Genomic DNA, 24,450 nt, shown 5'->3' on the forward strand with positions numbered 1-24,450 from the left:
ACACTTTTCATCCTCTTCCTTCAAGTATTTGTCAGACTTGCTTTATGACAAATACAGTGAGTGTGATACAGGCTGATTATTACTGAAACAATTTGGCTATTATGTTGCTAATCGTTTTAGTTATGTTTGGGTGAAAAGACGGTGTCTACCTTTAGAGAAAAGGCTGTTAGCTTTGTTTGAAAATGCGTGTGTTCCTGTGTTAACACCAACCTGAATGTGATGAGTGGTATCTAACTGTTGCAGAGCCTCCACTGAGTCCCACTTCTGGTCGGGTGGAAGGAGAAGTGAAGCTCTCAATCTCCTACAGGAACAGCAATCTCTTCATCATGGTCATGCACATCAGAGATCTGGTAAACACGTATAGCTGTGATTTAATACAGATCCCGGCATAAACTGCTTTGACAGACAGTTATGCTATTTCATTTTTATTTTGTGCATCTATCTGTTGTCATACTATTAATCCCTCTGCTCACCTTCAGGTTTCAGAAGATGGAACAGATCCCAACCCATATGTGAAAACCTACCTGCTTCCAGATCCACACAAGACTTCCAAACGCAAGACAAAGATCTCAAGGAAAACCAGGAACCCTACTTTCAATGAGATGGTTAGAAAATACAAAACAATTACTTCCTACATTTGTATATTTAATATATGTATTCTTGAACTCAAGAACCATGGTTTTGGTTTTTATAAAAGTAAACATAAGGGAGGTTTTTCTTTTGATAAGTACATTATGTGATCTGGTTCATTAATGGCAAATGTGCATGTGAACAGCTGAACCCAAATGAGAACTCCATGGCCATCAGGACCCTTTATTCACTTTTCCCTCCTCTTCCTCCACAGTTGGTGTACAGCGGCTACAGCAAGGAAACCTTGGGCCTGCGGGAGCTTCAACTGAGCGTGCTCAGTGCCGAGTCGCTGCGTGAGAACTACTTTCTGGGCGGCATCACGCTCAGACTCAAAGACTTTGACCTCAGCAAGGAGACGGTCAAGTGGTACAAACTTACGGCCGTCCCCTACTTCTAACCCATCGTTGCCTCTCCCAAAGCCGGGGACAACTCCTTGTCTCCAGACAAAAAGCTGCATTCACATCATATGGGAAAGGTGGCGGATGCGGCCTTACTTGAAAATACTGGTCACTGCAGTTTTCAGTTCATAAAAATACTACTTCAGAACTTGGGGGTCTGGAGATGGACCCTCATTTTTGCAAGGATTTTTGCCATCATTAAATTTCAAATATAAGCAGTGATATTTTTAATTTCAAATTTAACAAACCAAATGGACTTTTTCTTTTAGATGACTCATGTTGTAATAAGTATTTTCATGGCAAGAAACAGCTGTGCTTGTGGCTGAAAAACATGCATCATTAAGTACATGTGTTGAACAACTGATCAGTAATAACCTGATTCTTCAGAATTTCATCATGGTATCTTGGCAGATTCAAACAAGGTTGAACACACCAAGTCATTGCTTATTATTATAATAATAATAATAATAATAATCATGTTGCTTCAGCGGTTATTCCCATATGACATGAATGCAGACTTAAAAACTCCTTCAGACGCACCCTCAAAGGGCGACCGAAGAGGCCGATTCACAAACCCTCAAAGGCGAGACTGCTCTCCATTCTTTACCATTTTTCCTTCTTTAACTAATTAAGATTGTTTCTGTGACAAACAATCTCCACTTATTTTGTCTCTATTTTTCCTAAACTATAACGAAGAGCTGTAATGTTTTGTACATTTTGATATTAGAGGACCAAAACGGCTTACTTTCAGAAGAGTATATATAGATTGACACATTTATTTTTTAAGGAATAGAAAGGGGGTTCATTTTTACATTTTCCTTGTTTATTTTCTATTTAGACAAATATGAGGCATCAGGGTTTCCTGCTTTGCAGCAGACACTTCTGGGTAGAGTAGTCACACACCAGATTCTATGAAATCAACAGTGACCTTATGATTTCCCAAGAATGTGCCAAAAGTAATGACAAGGACGGCAAATCAAACCACTCTCCCAAGTAGGGAGCTGAACAGGGGGCCCATGTCTGTACTCACAATCCCTTTCTAATGCTCAACTTGGCCTTATTGCTATATACATTTTATTAACAATGTGATATGTCCTTATTAAAGAAAAATCTATATTCTTTAAAGCTATATCAGTAGTTCTGCCAGAGCAGGTCTGGTGCTGGACCGGCACCGTAAAAGTTTTTTATAATGGTGAACTGCCACTAAATGCACACTACCAGGTATTTCTCTTATGTTATTACTTGACTATTTTCACACAGCACACCTTAAAGGGGAAATTGTATCATACGCTTTGGAACACGCTCTTGTCTGTGCTCTGGATGAAGAGATTATGGTTGACCCATTGGGCTCAGTTCGGTGTTTCCTTCAGGTGGTTCAAAACCATAATTTTTCAAATTGCAGTTTATGGACTGAGTTAAAACTGGGAGACTGAGAGTCTGGACCTGAGGCTGTCAGAGGCAGCAATACCACACTCACTCCCAGTGCCTTAGAGTGGTGTAATGACGCCTCGATGAGTAACTGGGTAAAATGTTTGCAATAACTTAAACTGCCAGTGAAGTCCAGATCCAGCCAGGCTTTATGATATTTAAGTGAGAAAACATTCTGATGAACTGTCAGGCAAACTGAACACAGATCAATGCTGAAAAGGCAACTTTGACATAAAACATCTTCACAAAAAGGGAACAAGATTCTGAGCGTTAGCTGCTTTCCTCTATACTCGCTAACTATAAATCTAAAGTTGTTAATGTTTAATAAAGAAAATAAATGTATCTGAAAAGGTTTTTTTAAGAGAAGATCTACAAGACGATTATGATCTAAGAGCATCACTCACACTATGAATATTAGTGACTTGATCTACTCTTTTAGTGACTGTACAAAGAAAGAAAGCAGAGTTTGTATTAACATGGCCAGTTATTTATTCTTAATTGGTGACCTGTAACCCGAATGGATCAGTGTGTACTGTAATCCCTCTTTTCCCAAAGCAAATAAAATGTTTTGGAACAAATATGATATGACTCTTTGTTTGTTTCTGTATAACACTAAGACACTGAGCACCGACTGCCTTATCTATTTTTACCCAAAGAGTGTGTAACATATAAGATTTGTATTCGATCAAACCAGTTACATGGTGTAACTACAGTTGGGCGATGAATACCTCCCATCGATGCAGATGTGAGTTTGGCTAGTTCAAGCTACTTCGATTGTATTTAATGAAGAATTCCCCATCTGCATTGAGCTAGCTGCTCGAGGACATTTTGACAGGTGGAGCTGGAGATCGAACCACCAACCTCTCTCTACCACCTGAGCTGCAGCAGCCCCCATCCATGAAACAATGCTATTCTAAGTAGTTTGTATGGTATCTGAATCGACTCAGTTAAGAAAATAAATACCTTATGTATTTTCCCCCAGAGCACAGACACCATCCAGCAATCTTATATTGGAACACTACCTGGCCACAGGTTCATCATCTGTTAGGTAGTAATCTCATTAAATTTAGATTGTCAAGGGATATGCATAAATAAGCGTGATATAAATGATTGGGGCTTTAGAAAGAGATTTTGACACAGGACCCCTCCACATGACAGAGCCTCCAGACCAAACAAAGTCCCCTCCTAAAAATCCATGCAATTTAAGTCAATATTGTGCTTACACAATATTGCAATATTGTAAAATGTATCCCCAAACAAAAACTGTTACACACAGTAAACTTGAGGCCTCTGGTACTCCAATGGTCCTTGGGCATTGCTTTGCTCAGTCAGTAATCTAGCCTTGTTTTCAGCAATATTAATACAATAATTGTTTTCATGATTTTGTTACTGTATATTAACGTTGTTATAAAGTTTAAACAGAATTATAATAACCTGAAATATGTACTTACTTACGGGTAACACAGACTGGGGAGGAATATTCAGTAATTATTGGTGACTATTTAGTGGCATCTAACCAGAGTAAAAACCAAATTATCTTGCATGACTTTCAAAAACGTCGCTGCCACTCCAATGGATCCCTACATGACTAAATAAAATTATCAATTTGATCATTCGTGTCTTCTCATAACATCGTGAACGTTAAGAGCGTCAATAAAGCTTTTCGCTACGTCATTGCGTCACTTCCGGCGCAGGCGCAAAATACCATTTTCTGTCGCGTGTGCGGCCTCTCTTCCTCTACCGCCATCATGGGTCGCATGCACGCTCCCGGGTGAGCTCTCTTTTTATCATTTAAAGTTAAAATATTGTTTCGACAGATCACTTTTGATGGCACGATATGGCTTGTAAACGTGTTATGGATATCCTAGGACCAAATTGAGCTTTTTTGTCCAGCCTAGAAGCATGAAAATAACTTAGATATACGCACCCTCAAATCGACATCCATCTCCAGCTAGCTAGCTAATGTTAGCTTGCCTTCGCTAACGGCACTACCAGCTCACCACGATTTGACTTAAGCCAGACCTTTTAACTAGACACTAATAGTTTACACATTCACAGCCCAAATGCAATATGTGTCCGTTATGTTTAAGAAATGAAATCCTTGTAACTTAAGCCTTTGACGGCAAGACTTAAATAGCTAGCTAACCCTAACACGAGTGCAAAGCTAGCGTTAGCCCAGCCGTCAACCATTAACGTTACCTGCCCAGGTTTGCAGATAGCTCCTAGAAATGTTTCCTTCAATGCTTTTAAGCATGCCTGTAATGTTTGCTTTCTCCGTCAAACTGCCAATGTGTTAAACCAGTCGCATGTCTTTCTTTCCTACAGAAAGGGCTTGTCCCAGTCAGCTCTGCCTTACAGGCGCAGTGTTCCCACTGTGAGTATAAAATCATTGTTTAAGTCGCACACAGTGACTGTAAAAAAATATTTCTAAACCGATTTGATCAGTTGGTAAATCATTTAAACATTACTTGCAGTGGCTGAAGCTCACATCCGATGATGTTAAAGAGCAGATCTTCAAGCTGGCCAAAAAGGGCCTGACCCCCTCTCAGATTGGTAAGTGTTAACTACTCTAAGGTTAGGTATAGAAATGTACTAAAGTATTATTGTATGCTTATGCAGAAAAGTAAACATGACCACGAAGTGTGTTGATGACTGCCAACTGTAGGTGATATGCAGGACAAAGTCATCATCTGCAGTTGCAGTGGTATAGGCCTCAGATTAAGATTTCAGTGTTTGTAGAATTTGTGATCCTCTGGTTTGTATTATAATTTATACTTTATTAATCCTGCAAGGAAAATTACGTTTTCACTCTGTTATGGTACACATTACACATAGGCCTGAAATACACACACATGCTCAGTACCTATACATGCACTAATGGAGAGATGTCAGAGTGAGGGCCAGCTGCAGCTGGACAGGCACCCCAAGCAGTTGGGGGTTCGGTCCCTTTCTCAAGAGCACCTTGGCAGTGCACTGGAGGGGAACCTCTCCAGCTACTCGTCCACCACCATGCTTTGGTCTGTGTGGGGACTTGATCCAGCGACCCTGTGGTTTCCAACCCAGCTCCCTACAGACTGAGTTACTGCCACCCCCAGAATTGAGACTGTCAATGATTGCAGAACTAGCATATTTGCTTTCTTTCATAAAATGTGGCTGAACCTTTTACAGTCTGTGGGGTTAACGCAGTTGTTAATTGAAGACTTCATTACAGTAAAATTGGTTGTTTTCTTTGTGGCCTGTTTAATAACTTAAGCAGGTTTACATTGCTTTAGTGTTGGTAGAGCAGATGTTACTGCTGTTAACTTGTCCAGTCAATACAGATCATTTTTCGACATCTCACTGTTAACCACTTTAACCAGATTCAATTAGTTTGGACAAAGCCACGAAGGCCATTGTATTCAGCTACTAAAGGGAACCAGGACTATATGTAGCATTTGCTGTTTTATGAACTTCATCCATTGGAATGTAGGACTACAGAACAGAAGAGCAGTCTGTCTGGTCAGCAATCTGTCCACAGTAGGTGGCAGGAAAAGCATAAGAAGGGACTGATTAAGTACAATTTGGAATTTGTGTTGTACCATCTTTCTCTATTAATTACATACTTTAGTGGACTTTTTAAGTCACACCCCTTTTCTACTTACAATTTTATACAAAATTGCATTGCCTTTATCAAGGGCACAGAGTAAATTTGGGACATTTTCTGACCAACTATAGCCTACGAGTTGTCATTGGTGGTTTTATTAATCAGTACATAAAGAAACCAGTGTTTTTCTGGTGCAAAACAAAAAGACTAACATTCAGTAGGAGTGACACAAACATTCAGGCTGCACATAAGGTGATAAAAATGAGGTTTAATAGAAAAATATAATAAATAGAAGCCTCCCTTCAACAAACCGTGTTAGAAAACAGTCCAGTCACGGTTGTTTACTCTACTGAATAAGATCATTTTTGTTAGCGTTTATATAAATTTACAGAAATGTTTTTCAATATTTGATATTTATCTTATATTTAATATATAAGATATTTGATCTGATACCTTGCTCAATTATTGTATCTATATTTAGGTCTGAAGAAACTTATTTTAGCTTGGCACCAGCTCAATATCATTGACATAAGCTGTTATGTTGCAAATCTGGTTTGATAACCGCATTTACGACAAACTTTAAGTTGTTTGCTTTAAAAAAAAAAAAAAAATGTATCTGGGTGGGTTAGTTTAAGAGGAGGAAGTAGATAATGATCCAAGTTAAGCTACTCCTAAGTTTGCTCTGACTACTGTATTACTATCTATTACTCTGTTGAAATTGTTATTGGTTATTTTATTTTTATCATAAGAAAGCTGACACTGGATGAATAAAGCAGTTTGTGAGCAACCTACTGTGTCAGTTTCAAGCCTGTTTGTTGCCTTGTCTAGGTGTGATTCTGAGGGACTCCCATGGTGTGGCCCAAGTACGTTTCGTCACTGGCAACAAGATCCTGAGGATCCTTAAGTCCAAGGGTCTGGCCCCTGACCTGCCTGAGGATCTCTACCACCTTATCAAGAAGGCTGTGGCAGTCAGGAAGCATCTGGAGAGAAACAGAAAGGTATAACAAGACTAGGTCAAATATTGAGACCATTAATGGTCCTATTCACTTTTTTTATTATTATTATTGGCATCTCAATATGGCTGTCAAAATTGGCCAAAATGATTTTTCGACAATTCCTTTGAATAAAACACATGGGTTCAAACATATTTCAACGTAAACATGTATTTTATGGATCAACATACCTACACATTAAAAAAATAACTCTGGAGAGTGCAGGAGGCAGGACATGAGGCAAATTACACTATCATGTACCCAGTTTGTAATTTGGTCATAAATGAGTCTCTTGTCGTTCCTTGAATTTGTCTAAAGATTTTCGGCTTCGCACCTTACCCAAGTTTTTTCACAATCCAATATTGAGTTTATTAAAATTGAGTAGATAAGAATTTTGAGTTTCAGTGGAGATTTTGTTTTAAATTTGGCATTAGTTTCATGAAATTTGGCAACCGTTTTAAAATTGTGCTTTTAGTATTGGCAGCTATTAGGGTTTACATGGGTGGGTGCACATATTCAGTAATACAGAACATGTTACACGTCATACATAACCATTTTTTTTTTTACCTTACTTGCAGGACAAGGATGCCAAGTTCCGCCTGATTCTGATTGAAAGCAGGATCCACAGGCTGGCCCGTTACTACAAGACCAAGAGAGTACTGGCCCCCAACTGGAAGTAGTATGTATTGGTTTTGCTTTGGGAAGCTTTCCTTTTTGGTTTTTGTTTCCATTCCATTTCTGTTAAACATTTAAACTTAATGATGTCATAGACTTAGTAACTGATCCACATGGGCTACATGCCTGTAAAGATGCACAAATCATTGTCCTGCTCTTCCCTTTATTGAGAGTAGTGATATTTCTGTTGTGCTAGAAAAATCTGGAGGTAAATTAGCAGAGTGGCTACTTGGTGCCACCTCTGCCAGTCCCCTTCACACAATGGAATTATACATTTTGTTGTTTTCTACTATATTAATTCACATTTGAGGCATTTGACTAACTTTCATACTGGATTTTATTTAGTTGGTAATCATAACTAAATATATGGATTGTTACTGATTATGACAGTAGAAACTGACACTTTATATTTCCACAGTGTTATCCTTGCAATGTAAACTAGTCCTACATTGTTTCCTTTAGAAGTTATAAGTATACTGTGGTGCTTATTTTGAGGAGTGCTCCCTCTAATGGCATGTTTTCTCTTTGTTTACAGTGAGTCCTCTACAGCTTCTGCTCTGGTGGCATAAACGCTACTTTTTTGGATTAATAAAAAGATATAAATTGGAACTTGTTCTGTTGTCTTTTTTAAATTACCATGTGTTTACAGATCTACAGATTCTCACAATCTAGTGGCCAAAATAGTGTAACCATTAGTTTAGGCTTTGATAGTCTGTATATGGGAATGGAAACTTTAAATAAATAATTTGGAACTGAAATTGAACTGCAGTTTTGAAGTAATTTTTGCTATTCATTTGCTTACCATCTTTGAAAACTTACTACCATTTAAATTCCCTAATTTCGTTTTCATGTCCTTTTATTAAACGAATGTGAGATGTGAGCTGCTATAAAGGGTTTTCCTGGTAGTGGTGGAAATTACGGGCAGTTTCCATGCGTCACACGTTACGTGACCCGAAGGAGGTTTTGTTACGTGAGGGGCGTGTGGTTTGATGAGTGACAACCACCATGTCCAATCACAGCTTCGCTTGACTTGACGCTTTCTACCTTAAAAGGAATGGTGTTGCAATCTCGAGACATTCGCCTCTTCAACAACAACAACGAACACAGCTGTCAAACATGGAGAAAATACATGAGATTATTTGACGAAGGAGATCAAAATATGGCACCTACTTGCCGGAAAATGAAGCGACAGCACATCGACGCATATCTGTCACTGACAAATACGCGAAATCTGTTGGTTTTTGACGAGGAATACCAGAATACGTGAGGATTGTTGTCAGTACTACAGCCATAATCCAAGTTGAAGGAAAAGAAAATGTCGACGGTCGTAGGTTCCGAGAACGGTTCTGAACGGACGGCGATGGAGAGGTTCGGTAGCGGAGGGATGGCGCTTCTGCCTTGGACTAAACAAATGCTCACCGTACTTTGGGAACAGCTTCGGCTGCTGGTTCAGGTCATATACTACACCTTCATGTCAGGTAAGAAACAAAGTCAAATAAATACTTATGTTGTTGGTCTGATTTTGTTTATTAGCTTTTAACGCCACTCATTTGTGTTGTGACCGTTGTAACTGGTTTACAGTCGATACTCACCTTTTTGTAAGTATCGTTAACCATATAACGTTAACGAAAATTCACAATACAAATCCACTATAACATTTAGAACCCTTGAATGTCCTTACCAGTCATATAAGGTGTTTGTTGTTCCCAGTTATCTATTTTTTTGGGATACGTGAGTTTGTTTACGTCCTAATCCATCCAGCTAACGTTAACGTTATTGTACTTCCCATTCTAATACATGAATGCTCCCTGTAAAGTCCCTGGTACTCCAAAGTGAAGTAGGATTGTTATGGTATAAATCGTGAAGCACAGTCCTGCTGTCAGAATGAACTGGTCAAAACAAGTATCGTCAAATTTAACATGGATTCGTGCCATCTCTGACAAAATGGCATGACCAGATGTACTTCTGATAACAATGGGTCAATATCAATGGGTTTGGGTAAAATTAAAATCCGCATCACCCAGCCATATAGTGGTTGTATTCTTATGGTCTTTAATCAAGGGCATTTTTTGAAAGCATAAAACAAAGAAGCCAAAGCATTTTTATTTTATTTTTAATAGTTGTTTTTTAATAGTTTGTGTCATGATGACCTAAAAGAAGATCATAGTGTAACTTAAACCATTCTCTTTTGAATTGAATTTAAACCCACTAACATTTTTCTCCTGATTTTCCAGTTTTCCAGATGTTCAGGTTTGAGCTTCACGTGAGAATCACAGACGAGACGGGTCAACACATCCAGCACATGACCACGGCAGCGAACCCAACTGAATCCTTCCTGTTCTCTTCGTTGTTTGACGGAGACAACGGAGTGATAGTTGGAGGCTCAAATCCCCTCTCTAACTTCTGTTCTGACGTGGGCGACTCCTTCGCTGGGAAATCCACCGCTGAGGCCCTGCTGTCCACTCTACGCGCCGACGACCTGTGCTGTGGACTAGTGGATGATTTTGTCTCTGGCAAAGAAGACGGCATCTTTCTAGGACACCAATCCACTTGGAAAATGGGCTTCCCTGGCGACTGGAACATCTTTGTATCAAGCAGCGACAGCTCAAACGACGGCTGCCATAGAAGTAGTGAGAAAGTCTTTAAACAGGAAAATTCAGAAGAGGAGAAAAGTTTTCACTGGAGTAGCGAAGAAGACCAGAACATAGTCGAATTTGACAGTGAGGAAAGTAAGGCGCTTTGGGAGTCTCTGTCAAAATCTAGTGATCCTTACAACCCCTTCTTTTTCTCTGCATGCATTTCAACAAACACCAACATGGGGAAAACTAAAGACAAAGGGATGGACAGTGATGCTGGCCTCATGTCAGCGAGCAAGGCCAGCGAGGAGATGTTGGGGCCTCAAGGCCTGAACATCTGGGTCAGTCGTTCTGACAGCGAGAGCAGCTGGAGCAGCTGGGCCAGTTCGGACAGTTCGAGCCCCGACATCGACGAGGAGAGCGAGAGGCTCTTGGAGTTCTTCAGCAGTCCCCAAGACCCCTACAATCCCATGTGCTTCACTGCATGCACATTCAGCAGCACCTCACCTCAAACCACCCCCGCAGTCTCAAAACAACAAGCCTCACTTCCGGCACCTTCCTCCAAGTCTGACACAGACACGGAGGAGAAGGAGAGCAGCTTTTCTCCTTCATCTGAGGATGACGAAGAAGAACAGCTGTGGAAATCTCTCAGCCAAAAGGATGACCCGTACCACCCTCTAAACTTCCAGGCCTGCCTCCTCAGCTCCCCAACAACAACAACAACAACAACAACAACAACAACACTGCAGTTGGGAGAAGATCCAGATGCCCTTGATGTCCACCACACGAAAAATCCACCCACGAAGGGAAAGAAATGTGAAAAAGAGGCAAAAACACCCCAACAATCTAGAGCCACCAAACCCTCACTGCCAGAGAGGCAGTTAAAGCATCACTCCCATCCAGACAAAACACTGGTGCCCTGGAAAAGACCTGGACAAACACCTGAGTCACTGCCAGAGGAGAAGAAAGAAAGCAAGGCCAGCACCACCCAGAAAAAGGTAATTATTTAATAACAATTTTTAGTTAGTTCCAGACAGGATTAGCTGAAGCATTAAGTGAGACCCCATGTGGGATTTTAATTAAAAAATAGTCTACTCTGTAAATACAGCAGAGCATTGAAATGGCTTTGATATATCAAGATGAAAGGTTAAATAAACGTAACTGTTCCACTGTGGACTGAACAGCTAAAATTGGAAGTAATATAGCCAGTGTAAAAAACAAAAACAAAAAAAAAAACGTTTGAAGTCATCTAATCAGTTTCATTAACCCAAGATACCGAACCCTACTGATCCTTTATTTTAAGTTTACATTATTTTTAAGGAGTGTCTTCTGCTGACTGTTGCAACCCCTTGTGCTAAGATACGGTTAACTACTGCTCAGCTGACACATATTATACTGCACAGTGTGTTAAGTTGTGCTGTTGTTTGTTGTCACTTAGCAACGCCCGCTGGTCGTCATGACTAAGCCGGGCATATGACTCGAGCGAGTCAGCAGAGAGTTCAACTTCCACATCGGACTAAATGTGAAGTTGCGACAGTATTGCTTGCTTTTAAATATCTTGTCAACTAATACCCTCTTTTATCAGACTCAAAAAATAAATTACATTACATGTCATTTAGCTGACGCTTTTATCCAAAGTGACTTACAATTGCTATATATGTCAGAGGTTGCATGCCTCTGGAGCAACTAGGGTTAAGCGTCTTGCTCAGGGACACATTGGTTGATGTATTGCAGTGGGAATCGAACCCCCCGTCTCCCACACCAAAGGCATGTGTCATATCACCACCCACTCACAAATCATAGTCTTATTATTAGTCAGTCAGTGCTAGGAAACTACACAACATACATATTAGGTTTTGATCCACATAAGACGTATCTCTGAGTGGTAATAATATAATAATAATTTTTCTTTTTATAGATGTTTAATGAGCCTTGTTGAATGGTGCCTGAGGCCTAAGATTTTCTTTGCCAACGAAATTGTTGTACACATGAGAATAAAGACCTTAAAATGACTTACATCCGTAGGAGGTTATAAACCCAAAACAAGCACACGTAAACATCACATGACCATCACTGTTGTTTTTTTACAAAATGTATTACATTTTTGTCTTCATTTCTTCTGGCTTTCAGGTGCAGTTTTCTCCTCTGGTCCAAGTCCATGTCATGCGGACCTGGCCGTTTGCTCGCCAGGCGTCTCGTAAAGGACACTGGGAAGAAATGGCACGAGACCGGGACCGCTTCCGGAGGCGGGTCCAGGAAACGGAGCAGGCCATCGGCTACTGCTTCACCCAGCCCCACAGAGAGAAGATCCGGGCGTATCTGGACGGTGCCTTGAAATAAAAAAACAGTCCTGAACACTGAATGTTTTATTTCCTTTTCGGATGAGAACTTGTGATTGGTTGCAATGCAACAGTGATTTTGATTTAGGCCAATTAGAAATTGGATGTTGGGCCAACTTTAATGTTCAGTGTCAAGTTGAACAACCTTGTACCTCAAAAGGTTTTATACATTTTGTGACTGTTGCACTGACTGACACTTTCTCCTATTAAGCTCAGCATTAACGTGTGGAATGTTGTTTTTGTATGCCTTATATAATGACCTAGTAATGTAACTTATTTATGCCCTATGGAGCTTGTTTTTTTATTTTGTACTTTTGGTTTTAACTGTGTTTTTATATGTGTGAAAAAACCACAGTGGTGAATCTAGAAGTTAAAAGTAGATGATATCGTAAGAAAGCAGAGCTTTACAGTACAAAGTGTTTTGAAAAGATTTTTGTTTAAGCATGATGTATAGATATGACGTTTTGGTGCAATTCTTGTCTTTGTAGTGTTCAAATATTTTAGTTTTTGATATTTAAGTTTTGTCTTGTGTTTTCTTATTTGGTGGCACATAATAGCAGCCTTTTAGCACTGAGTGTGGAGTTGGATATCTTTATTATTATTATATTGACAGGAAAGATTCAGATACTTTGTCCTATGTGACTTGACTCAGCTTCTCATGGTAACATCATGTAGACAGAAATATGTCCAAAAAAATGGTCTGTAGCAAATTTGTTATTAGGTGCTTTGCCAGATCAATAAAATTTGCTACACTATATGTTATATTGTTCTCTGTTTTGCAGATGCAAGTTTTCACAGTGTGGCTCGAGGTTTGACAAATGATGAGATGTAACTTTTATTTATTCTACTTAACTAAAAGCAAACAACAGATGTCATGGTTGTGCGTGTACTTGGAATTACTAGTCCCTCTGCTACTGGGTGTAACGGAAGTGTTCCCAGAAATATGCAAACAACACGCACACAAATTCTCTGGTCAAATTCTCAGTTGGCTGGGTGAGTTTTCAAGTAGAAACTGTGTGCAATAGTGCACGTATCCGCTGTCGCAGCCTTTTGTAAGGACACATTCTTGACAAAATGTCCTTACAAAAGGCTGAAAATGTGAGATAAAATCAATTCAAATGTTTAAAAAAAAAAATCACATCTTCAAATGAGTGTATCGTTGATTCTTTTAAAATGCTGCACACCACAATCACAACAACACACTGTGGTTTCAGCAGAAACATGCAGAAAAGCAAAACACAATGTTCTTAAAAACAGAGTCAGGAGGTTTGAAAACGTGAGCAGCAGATTACAAGACAGCATCTCACGGTCAAACCAGTTTACCCTCTCACCTAGTTTTGACACACGCAGTGTGCTCAGTCAATCTGGGTGTGAGATTTCCAATTCACTTGTAAAGCTACACCTGTGTATGACATCCACCTAGGGTGAGACCTGGGTTACTGCATAACCTGATTTCCTTTGTTAGAGCTGTACCTTCCGTGTGAGCATTGATCTGGTGATTTGCAAATTAAAGACGATACATTAAAACATGGCTAATTTTGGAATTAAAGGTCCCATGGCATGAAAATTTCACTTTATGAGGTTTTTTAACATTAATATGAGTTCCCCTAGCCTGCCTATGATCCCCCAGTGGCTAGAAATGGTGATAGATGTAAACCGAGCCCTGGGTATCCTGCTCTGCCTTTGAGAAAATGAAAGATCAGATGGGCCAATCAGGAGTCTGCTCCTTATGAGGTCATAAGGAGGAAGGTTACCTCCCCTTTCTCTGCTTTGCCCGCCCAGAGAATTTGGCCCACCCATGAGAAAGAGAGACATCATGGCTTGAAAACAAGCGAAGCATGGCAGTTGATCAAGGCCACACCCCCACCCTCCACCTTGCCCCTCTCCTCCTCAATAGCATTTAAAGCTACAGACACAGAAATGGCACATCCTAAGGAAAGCTCATTGTGGGACTGGCTCTAGTGGCTGTAATTCTGCACCAAGGCTGAATTTCGGGAAAGATACTTCAGATACAGTATTAGGGGACCACTAAGGTCTATATAAAAGAGACTTCAGATACAGTATTAGGGGACCACTAAGGTCTATATAAAAGAGACTTCAGATACAGTATTAGGGGACCACTAAGGTCTATATAAAAGAGACTTCAGATACAGTATTAGGGGACCACTAAGGTCTATATAAAAGAGACTTCAGATACAGTATTAGGGGACCACTAAGGTCTATATAAAAGAGACTTCAGATACAGTATTAGGGACCACTAAGGTCTATATAAAAGAGACTTCAGATACAGTATTAGGGGACCACTAAGGCCTATATAAAAGAGACTTCAGATACAGTATTAGGGGACCACTAAGGTCTATATAAAATAGACTTCAGATACAGTATTAGTGGACCATTAAGGTCTATATAAAAGCATCCAAAAAGCAGCATGTCATAGGACCTTTAAAGTGGAAGTTTTGTCTGTTTCATTATTTCAACAGAATTTCAGTGTCTCAGCCTGTAGTTTGGACTTGCTTGATGCTGAAATGTAGTCATTGGTACTGTTAAAAACAACAGTTCCAAGAAGAGTTCACTCTTCAACACAATTTTGCCCAGTTTTAACCTAAATGTATGGATCTGCAAAAAAAATAAAAAATAAAGTGCACTGGGTTTTACAGTATGTATGCAGTCTGATACATTGTTGCTTCCTCTTATGTCTCTCATATATTTAGGATTCAGTTAAATGTCTGCAGTATGTAGAAATAATTCAAAATACATGTGTTTTGCAAACTCTTTCCTCATTCATCCCTGCCTCTTTAAGGCTCCTTCACATGTAACCTGTGTCTCTCTTTCTTTCTCTCTCTCTTTCTCTCTCTCTCTCCCCTCTACACACACACACACACACACACACACACACACTCAGGAGCTTATAATTTCCCAGAGGGCTGTGCGTCTCTGTGCAGCCTAACTGCTGTAAGGCTGTCGTAAGACAAGGGTTAAAAACACCAAGTATGATGAAATGACTTTCCAGAGGGATGAAATCAATTAGCAGTTCTTCAAAATTCTCCCCACCCGACCCCTCCCACACACACACACACACACACGGAGCATGGTGCAAAAGTGAGCAATTTCTGACTCTGTTGCTGTGTCAACCAAGAGGTTGGTCATTTGCTGATGTTATCCCCTCGCCCTACCTCCCATGTGTGTGTGTGTGTGTGTGTGTGTGTGAAATGTATCTCCTGCTGCTCTTGCACACAGAAAAATAAAGGTTCTTTGTTGAGTTTAGTGGTTCTAAATCGAACCAAAAAACCCTCAAAGATCCCTTAAAGAAAATGTAAATGTGAAAAGAGTTTGGTTATGTTTTAATATGCATTACCTGAAGAATTTTAAACATCTGACAACATCATGGAGGCTCTACTGTATGTGGAAACAGTGGAGCATGTCGCTTTAGGAAACCTTTTAATTGAAGATCTCTGCTCTGGTATGAAGCAAAAAAAAAAAACATTTCAAGGAACTGTTTCAATCCTATTTGATTAAACTGTGAATAGACATCCAATGACATCTAACCAGACACTCAACCAACCATTCAGCTCCAAGTCTAGTCCACAATATAAAAATCTCTTATGCTGTACAGTTTGTAAAATACTTTAAGGTAAATATGGGATTTGTGTGTTTGGGCTAATTCTACTAGCTTTTTCCAGGACTACAAGCTAGTAAATGGACTTTGAGTTAAACTAAATTGTATCAAACCCTCTTATTTGTTAGAAGTTCTCTCACTACTGATGCTTTTCAGAGCTTTATTTTTGCTTACTTTAGTTATTTACAGCCATCAAGACATGGGCTTTCCACAATACAAGCCTGGGGAAACATTTGTGTTAAGACAAGGTTTTCTAGATGCTGTGCCTTTGTTCCTGGGGCTTTTTTTTCTCGAGCTGACCTGATGACATTAGCTGTGAGCTGAGATGTGAAAAACTAATTCTAATGTTTGTTTTTCTTTGGTTTGTGAGGAGAAGGTTGATGGGTGGTTGCATGTGTTTTGCCTGGCTGGCAGCCTCGTTTCTGATTTAGCTGTTAGTGAAAACACCACATGCTGCTTTTATCCAGAGTTGGCTGAGGGTTCAGCGTTCTGCTCAAGGGCCCTGCAGCAAGTTGCACATGTCCATCAGAAGGGACTGAACGTTTGATTCCCAGTCACTGGGTGATGTGTCACATTATAGCTCCCACTTTCCCTTCCTTTCTCCTTTTTTCGAAATCACTCCTCTCTTCGCATCTTTGGCTCCATCCTTTTCCTCCTCATCCTCTCCCAGTATCATTAGCTCTGTGGCCTAGGCGACCCCGTCTCCAGGCAACCGGCAGGAGTGGCGAGGCGTTGAAAGGATTGCAGGTGATTGCAGCAGCGGCAGAATCATCATCAGCAGCAGAGGCAGTGGGTTTTCAGTAGCGTGCGCACACACACACACACACACACACACACACACACACACACACACACACACACACACACACACACGGTTGCCCCTCTCACTCGCCTGCCAGAGAGGGTATCTCCTGGGTCACAATTAGCTGATGATGCAATCTACCACCAGCTATTGTGTCTGACACCAAGTCATACAGACAGACTGTATGAAATGCAAAAGGCAACAGAGCTAATCTTCCTGTTTATTGTACAGTTCACTTTATGTACACAATACCAGGTATAACTACCTGATACTACCTCATCTGTCTTTTAATTGTGTAGTTCTGTTCATTTATATATTCTCTTTGGGACTTAAGCACTTATGTGCTTATGTACATTTAAGGTTAAGGATCCACAGGGGATTAATGCTTTCACTTAGATTCACAAAGTCTGGCTCAGTGATTAACAAAGTGGACTTTAAGGTCCCTTGTGGAGCCTTGAAGGAGCTCCAGAAGCCCTCAGCAAAAATAGAGAATGATTCACTTCAAGAGAATGAATGAAAACAACAATTTATAGAATAATCCCTATCATTCCGAACACCATTAATGCCCCCATTTATGCAGCTCATACCAGTAATTATGAAATAGACCGTATAAATAGTGCGTGACAAACACACATGTGGTAAACACTTATCTATTTCAACATCTGCTCATGAGGATTAGCTGTCTGACCAACAGGCGGACAGGCTGAACACCGTGCACTTACTTCTCAGTAAGCCAGTGGGGGACACGCCTTTCCTCTCTGGTACGTGACACAACACAGACACAATGGTTACTCACCAATGGCAGTGACAGTAAAAAAAAGGCAGTTGTATTAGAGTTAAAATGATTATATTCTAATTAGTATTCAAGCAAAGGGTTACACCGTCTAAAATGTAAACAGTTGATATGTTAAAAGAAATAACTGCCTTTACATGTTCTTAAAAAAAAAACGTTATTAGCCTACAAGCAGTGGTGGGAGAAAGTACTCCGATCTTCTTTTTACTGTGTAGAAATACTGTAATACAAGTAAAAATTCTGCTTTAAAATGTTACTTAAGTAAAACTACAAAAGTATTAGCATCAAAATATACTTAACGTACTATAAGTAAAAGTACTCTATGCAGAATGAGTACCCATTTCAGAATAATATATATTATATTATTTGATTATCATTGTTGATGCATTAATCAGAATCAGAATGCTTTATTGATCCCCTCAGGGAAATGATTTAGTTGCAGTTGCTCACAGTCAAAGTCAAGGTAAATAAGATTAAGAAAAGAGCAAGTCAATAAGTGTATAAAGTAACATAGCTACAGTAAGAAAGAAATAAAAACGTTACGTAGAAGCAAAGTGAGATTAGGTCACAAATAAGATTAGGTTAAAAAGATTGTTTCAAATGGATTGTACAAATTCTATTGTAGTGCAGTGTCAACATAAATACATACATAAGTACAGTGTGAATTATAAGTAGCAGCAGTGAATAAATAACACATTTTGCACATGTACAGTTGTGCTCATAAGTTTATGAACCCATGCTAAAGTTGACTAAAAAGAGGAATAAAAAAATCATCTTTTGGAAATTGATCTTAATGCCTTAATTAAATTTATTATTTAAATTTAAAAAAAATAGGAAAAATCCAACCTTTAAAAGACACCAATTTTCTTTGTGAATGAATAATGCATCGTAAATAAATAAATGTTCTTCCTTAAAATACAGGGGGTATAAGTAAGTACACCCCTATGTTAAATTCCCATAGAGGCAGGCAGATTTTTATTTTTAAAGGCCAGTTATTTCATAGATCCAGGATACTATGCATCCTGATAAAGTTCCCTTGGCCTTTGGAATTCAAATAGCCCCACATCATCACATACCCTTCACCATACCTAGAGATTGGTATGGGGTAATTTCCATAAAATCATCTCTCAATGCAAATCAAACCAGCTATTAGGTTAACTGAAATAAAACCATGCCAATCTCTAGGTATTTATTATTTTTAACATGCAAAGTAGTGAAGTATAAAAAAGTACAATACAGGTTTCCAAAATGTATTAGAGCAGAAGTATAAAAATGTTCTCAATTGCACAGTACTTGAGTAAATGTAGCCTACTTTACAGTTACTTTCCACTACTGATTACAATCAACAACAGAAAGTAGTTTCATGCTTTAATGAAATGTTCATTTGTAACAGTGATAAAGCAGATGAATCAGAAATATATAAATAGTTTTACGACATGTGTTGGGAATGCAGTTAGAATCTCCCTGCGGTTACCATGGCATCAAAATACAATTTACTGTATCAGTGTATGTGAAGTGTTTGGGGCTTCCTTCCACACCCAGAGGACCATATTTGGACATAATAATAATAATAATAAAACTGTCTAGCCACTGAACTGTGGGACTCTGCTGCCCTCATGTGGTAAAACGGACGACATCACGGCCAAAAAAGGTGTTAAGTACCGTATTCGTCCGAATATAAGACGTTTTTTCCCCCCCTGGAAATACGTCTGAAAAAGACTCTGGATATATATATATATATTTTTTTTTTTTTTAAATCCGAGGTGCAGTCAGAAGAGATGTGTTTTTAGCCTTCGGCTTTCGACCGTCCTGATGTCAATAGGGAGCTCATTCCATCATTTAGGAGCCAGGACAGCAAACAGTCGAGATTTCGTTGAGTGATTATTGTCCCTCGGGGACCTGGGGAGGGAGGTAACAACATTTGAAGAGTTTGCATTTCGACATTAGGGTAATTAAATGTCAATCCCTCGAACTGCTGGCAGAACTGACTCGATACTGACTTGAAACAAAGACCTGATCGTGTGGACTTTGTGTGCTGTCCGTTGCAGTAAATCTCAGTCCCGTTGCACTTTTCTTGCGCTTCCAAATTTCAGTTGCTACTCAGCAAGAAATATTTGATGTATTTCCTAGTTTGTTGTCCAGTGTTGAACTGCTGGACTGTCTTTCGGCTTTTCATATATTGTTGACGTTTCATTGGATTTAACAATATGTTTAGTTTAGATGAAATATAAGCAGTATCCCATCAGTCCTGTATATTTGGTTTCTTGGCCAGCAGAAGGATGAATTGACATCTGGTGTCCACCAGAGGGAGACAGAGTCATACAGAAAATATCTCATGTTTTCTGAAGATTAACTTAATGAGCTCTCACAATAGAAATATACATGTAAATAAAAGTAAAGAGAATTAAAATGACATTATTTAGGAAGCATTCTTTTTCGGATTACTTGAAGCAGCTAGGTACAGAAAACTCCATGTGTATTATTTTGTGTATTATTTTGACAGTGAAACACAGATATTTGTGAAAAATCTCAAGTCTCACTCTTACAAGCTTTGTCTGAAGCCCAAGGGTGTAACTTTGGGGGGTTGAGATCTCCGACTATTTAGAGAGGTCCCGGGACATGTATGCATGTATTGAAAAAAGCTACAAAAACCTTGAAAAAATTGTCGAAAAAAAAAAGAAAAAAAAAAAAGACATTTTACATATTAAAAGGTGACAAATGTCTGAAAAAAGTGGCAAAAAAAACTTAAAAAAGGTGACAAAAACGTCAAAAATTGCCAAAAAATACTTTAAAAAAGGAGAAAAGAACGGCAAATACATTGAAAAGGAACAACAACTTCGGAAACAGCCCAGTTTTGATTATTGGAGGGGTTGTAACCCCGTCATCCCCCCCGTAAATTATGCCTACGCTGGAGTCTTTGACCAATAATCAAAACTGGCCAGTGCAACCCCCCAGACCCCCCACCCCACACACACCTTTACATACAATAAAGACATTTGCACCATAACTTGATGCAAAAAAGGCACAAATTGTTGCAGAAAAATTCACCAGAATGCAGAAAATGAAGTGTTTGATTTTCAAAATTTTAATTTTTCTCAAAAGTGGAGATCTCAACCCTCCCCCGGAATGTTGATCCCAAAGTTACGCCCTCTAGTGCGAAAGTGTTTCTGTTTCTCTGATTTGTTGTTTGGAGTTCAAAGGTTCTGAAGCCCACCTGTCTCCTAAGGCGATACATTTAGTTTTCTAAATTTAGGAGCAGGGAGGGGGGAGCTCTGTCAGGCCTGCAGACTGTTACACGAGTCACAAGCTCTCGTATGGAGCCGAGCCATTCACCCCAAATTTATATAAGACACAATGGGGCGAACAGTGCCAGACACATGTACACCTGAGCTGTGTGTGTGTGCATATCTACAGTGGTGTACAGTTTGTAAGCGTCTCCCGGAAGTTCTTTGCCAACTTAGGTTTTTGCCGCTCTGCCAACGGATGTTGACGCAATATGGACGCGGGCAAATACCCTCAGACTCTTCACTGAATCCCTTGGTTAGCCATTACAACAAGAGAGAGGGAGGGAGAGACTGCCAGATAAAGAATAATATTGTTTCTGTGCACATTTGTCTTCTAGCTCTCTATCTGAAGGCTCTGTTTGCTTAGGGCTTGAAGCCAAAGGCTTAGTTGGATTGAGAAATAAACACAGGTTGGATTAGCCATGAATTACTCCAGAATTCCTTCACCATGATGCAGTTGTTTTGCATTATATATCTGCATGGGCTCCTCCAACAAATAACGATTAAAAGATTCACATTGCAATTATTTCTTCCCTTTGTGGTAAATTGGTAACTTGTTTTAGCTTTGTCGGCAGAAATGTTAAACCGCATTACAGTCTGCTTTCAACAGTAACATCGCCACAATACAGGGTGCACGCAAATAATGATTTCAAATGATTATTGTTTTGTGCTGCTTGCTTTGTCAGATGGGTTGAGTTTGTGTGATAATAGCTTTGGTGATCAGATAAATCAGAAGTAGATTAAATAGATTTGAAACATTTAGATGTTTTAAAACACTTGTGCAGGTGTAGATTAATGCAAAAAAAAATAAATAAGAAATTATATATATATATATATATATTCCCAGCCTCTGTTTTGATGAGCTAACTGACACATTTCAGGTTTACACACCCTTCAAGTTTAGTTTTGCTGCTCTGACAAGGCAAGGCAGCTTTATTTGTATAGCACATTTCAGCAGCAGGGCAATTCAAAGTGCTGTACATAAAACATTAAAGAGCGGGTAAAAAACGATTAAAAACGGATAAAATACAAGAATAAAATTTACAGTGCAGTATAAGAAATGAACAATTATTTAAAGAAAGGCCACATCAAAAAGAAAAGTCTTCAGCCTTGATTTAAAAGAACTGAGAGTTGCGGCGGACCTGCAGTTTTCTGGGAGTTTGTTCCAGATATGTGGAGCATAAAAACTGAACGCTGCTTCCCCCTGTTTAGTTCTGACTCTGGGGACAGAGAGCAGACCTGTCCCAGACCACCTGAGAGGTCTGGGTGGTTCATAGTGTAGCAGCAGATCAAAAATATATTTTGGCCCTAAACCGTTTAGTGAACCAGCAATACTTTTGCTGGTTTATAAATCAGCCTGAAACACAAACATGCTACATAGACAACAATGTTTAACAAAAAGAAAAATATATTTTATGATAAAAGAAATTAGTTGAGAAATGAAGCCATGACACCGACATTCATCTTATGTACTGGTGTTAAAATGAGACGGGCAAGATTTTTTATGTAAAACACATCTAAATCACATAAGCCTCTTTCCGACCAAGTAGTTACAGGAACGTAGTTATAGGAACAGTCCACTTCTGAACAGTTCTACTAACTACTCTCCCCCAAAACCGTTTTTTTCCATTTGCATTCGCACTGGCCAAGTGGCCATAGGAACTGGTAGGAGGGGTAAGGGCAACGGCAACGGTCTTTATGGGATCCTCATAACAGAGTTCGAACGGCGGCATTTAAAGACTTAGTACTAGAATACTAGAGTACTTAACCTTTGTGTTGTCTTCCCATCAGCTAATGTCAAAATTGACCCAGTCTGTTTTGCATGTTTTATAAAGTATAAATTATCACCCAATTCTGTGTTATATCTTCTTAGCCAACTTCATTCCAACATATCACCGCTAGTTTTACATTTATTTTTGGAATTCATGGTCAATGCATTTCATTTAAATTCATATTAAATTATGCCTAATGTTTGAGTTAAAAAGAAATTATGAATTACTTTAGCTAATAGTTAAGCTCAGAGGAACGTATGTTGATGCATAATTACAACCTGTTTCGTGTATGGAACTATCCATGTTATTTTTTGGGCAATGTAGTTGCAAGAAACCCATATTTTTGATATAGAAACTTTAAAAACGAGTCAAATTTGGCCCGAGGACAACACAATGGTTAACAGAGAAACACAGAAGACGAAGGCTCCAGCGTAATATGATCCTAATTAATATGATGGAAGAAGATAGAAGAGCAGAGCGCAACAGGCAAACGAAACGACGGGTAAGTTTAACTAGCATTAAAGGAACACGGCGACTTATTGGGACTTTAGCTTATTCACCGTAACCCCCAGAGTTAGACAAGTCGATACATACCCTTCTCATCTCCGTGCGTGTTGTAATGCTGTCTGACGCCCCCAGCATTAGCTTAGCCTAGCACAGATCATGCAGGTAACCGGTTCCAACTAGCCGACTGCTCCGAATAAGTGACAAAATAACGCAAACATGTTCCTATTTAATTGTTGTGATTTGTATAGTCACAGGGTGTACAAATAATGCCATGATCACCAGTCACGTTCGCTACTAACTAGCTATTCACATTGGTTTTGTTGACGGAAGTAACGGTGCTTTTCGGTGTTGCGCTAATCACTCCGCCCAAGTAGCACTGCTTCCACTTTCTGAGAATATAGTTCCCACTTAGTATACGGTTAGAATATGGCTGTGTCTCATGTGACCTTATTATTTGTACACGCTGTGACTATACAAATCACAACATGTAAATAGGAACACGTTTGCGTTATTTTGTCACTTATTCGGAGCAGTCGGCTAGTTGGAACCAGTTACCTGCATGATCTGTGCTAGGCTAAGCTAATGCTTGGGGGCGTCAGACAGCGTTACAGCACGCACGGAGATGAGAAGGGTACGTATCGACTTGTCTAACTCTGGGGGTTACGGTGAATAAGCTAAAGTCCCAATAAGTCGCCGTGTTCCTTTAACAATTAGCTGGTTGAATGCGTGATGTTTGCCTCATGAGTTAGCATACGTAGGCGAATTGCAACAGACAGTGAAGAATATGTACGGTTTGTGTTTCAGATGTTGCTAGTTCACTAAGGGTTCTTATGTGGAAAAGGGAAAAGGGAAAGACCCTGCCCTGAAGTAGGAGCAGAAAGAGTAACAGGAACTGTGGCCAGAGGAACTTAATAATCCCCCCCAAAAAAAGGGTTCTAGGAACATTATGTTCTAGGAACTGCAAAAATCCCTCCAGTCGGAAAGCGGCTATAGTCAAATTGTAGGAATTGACCATAGATGTAAATTTTGCCTCTGTTTTTTATTATCTTTTCTGT

General features: G+C 39.4%; 3 protein-coding genes and 1 non-coding gene across 6 annotated transcripts in view; all 4 read left to right on the plus strand.

Annotated features, from left to right (window-relative positions):
• Positions 1 to 3,037, plus strand: part of pik3c2a (phosphatidylinositol-4-phosphate 3-kinase, catalytic subunit type 2 alpha) — a 47,536-nt gene extending 44,499 nt beyond the window's left edge. For all 3 annotated transcript variants that reach the window (XM_031295237.2, XM_036002936.1, XM_036002937.1), the window contains 3 exons: positions 244 to 350; positions 480 to 605; positions 845 to 3,037. In XM_031295237.2, the coding sequence (XP_031151097.2) occupies positions 244 to 350; positions 480 to 605; positions 845 to 1,027 (416 nt within the window). In that variant the 3' untranslated portion in view covers positions 1,028 to 3,037. The remainder of the gene's footprint in view (positions 1 to 243; positions 351 to 479; positions 606 to 844) is intronic.
• A 1,085-nt stretch (positions 3,038 to 4,122) lies between these two features.
• Positions 4,123 to 8,315, plus strand: rps13 (ribosomal protein S13). The gene is made up of 6 exons (XM_031295239.2): positions 4,123 to 4,227; positions 4,782 to 4,830; positions 4,931 to 5,009; positions 6,868 to 7,037; positions 7,610 to 7,710; positions 8,242 to 8,315. The coding sequence occupies exons 1-6, from the start codon at positions 4,205 to 4,207 to the stop codon at positions 8,273 to 8,275; spliced, it is 456 nt and encodes a 151-aa protein (XP_031151099.1). The 5' UTR covers positions 4,123 to 4,204; the 3' UTR covers positions 8,276 to 8,315.
• On the plus strand, positions 7,841 to 7,970 carry LOC116046864. Its single transcript, XR_004104246.1, has one exon. It is a non-coding gene; the product is annotated as a small nucleolar RNA SNORA19 (small nucleolar RNA).
• A 446-nt stretch (positions 8,316 to 8,761) lies between the features above and the next one.
• Positions 8,762 to 13,376, plus strand: ppp1r15b (protein phosphatase 1, regulatory subunit 15B). The gene is made up of 3 exons (XM_031295238.2): positions 8,762 to 9,184; positions 9,941 to 11,280; positions 12,413 to 13,376. Exons 1-3 carry the CDS (start codon positions 9,022 to 9,024, stop codon positions 12,620 to 12,622), a joined length of 1,713 nt encoding a protein of 570 aa, XP_031151098.1. The 5' UTR covers positions 8,762 to 9,021; the 3' UTR covers positions 12,623 to 13,376.
• Positions 13,377 to 24,450: the final 11,074 nt, after the last annotated feature.

This window comes from Sander lucioperca, chromosome 7, assembly GCF_008315115.2.
Source record: "Sander lucioperca isolate FBNREF2018 chromosome 7, SLUC_FBN_1.2, whole genome shotgun sequence".
Taxonomy (NCBI): Eukaryota; Metazoa; Chordata; class Actinopteri; order Perciformes; family Percidae; genus Sander; species Sander lucioperca.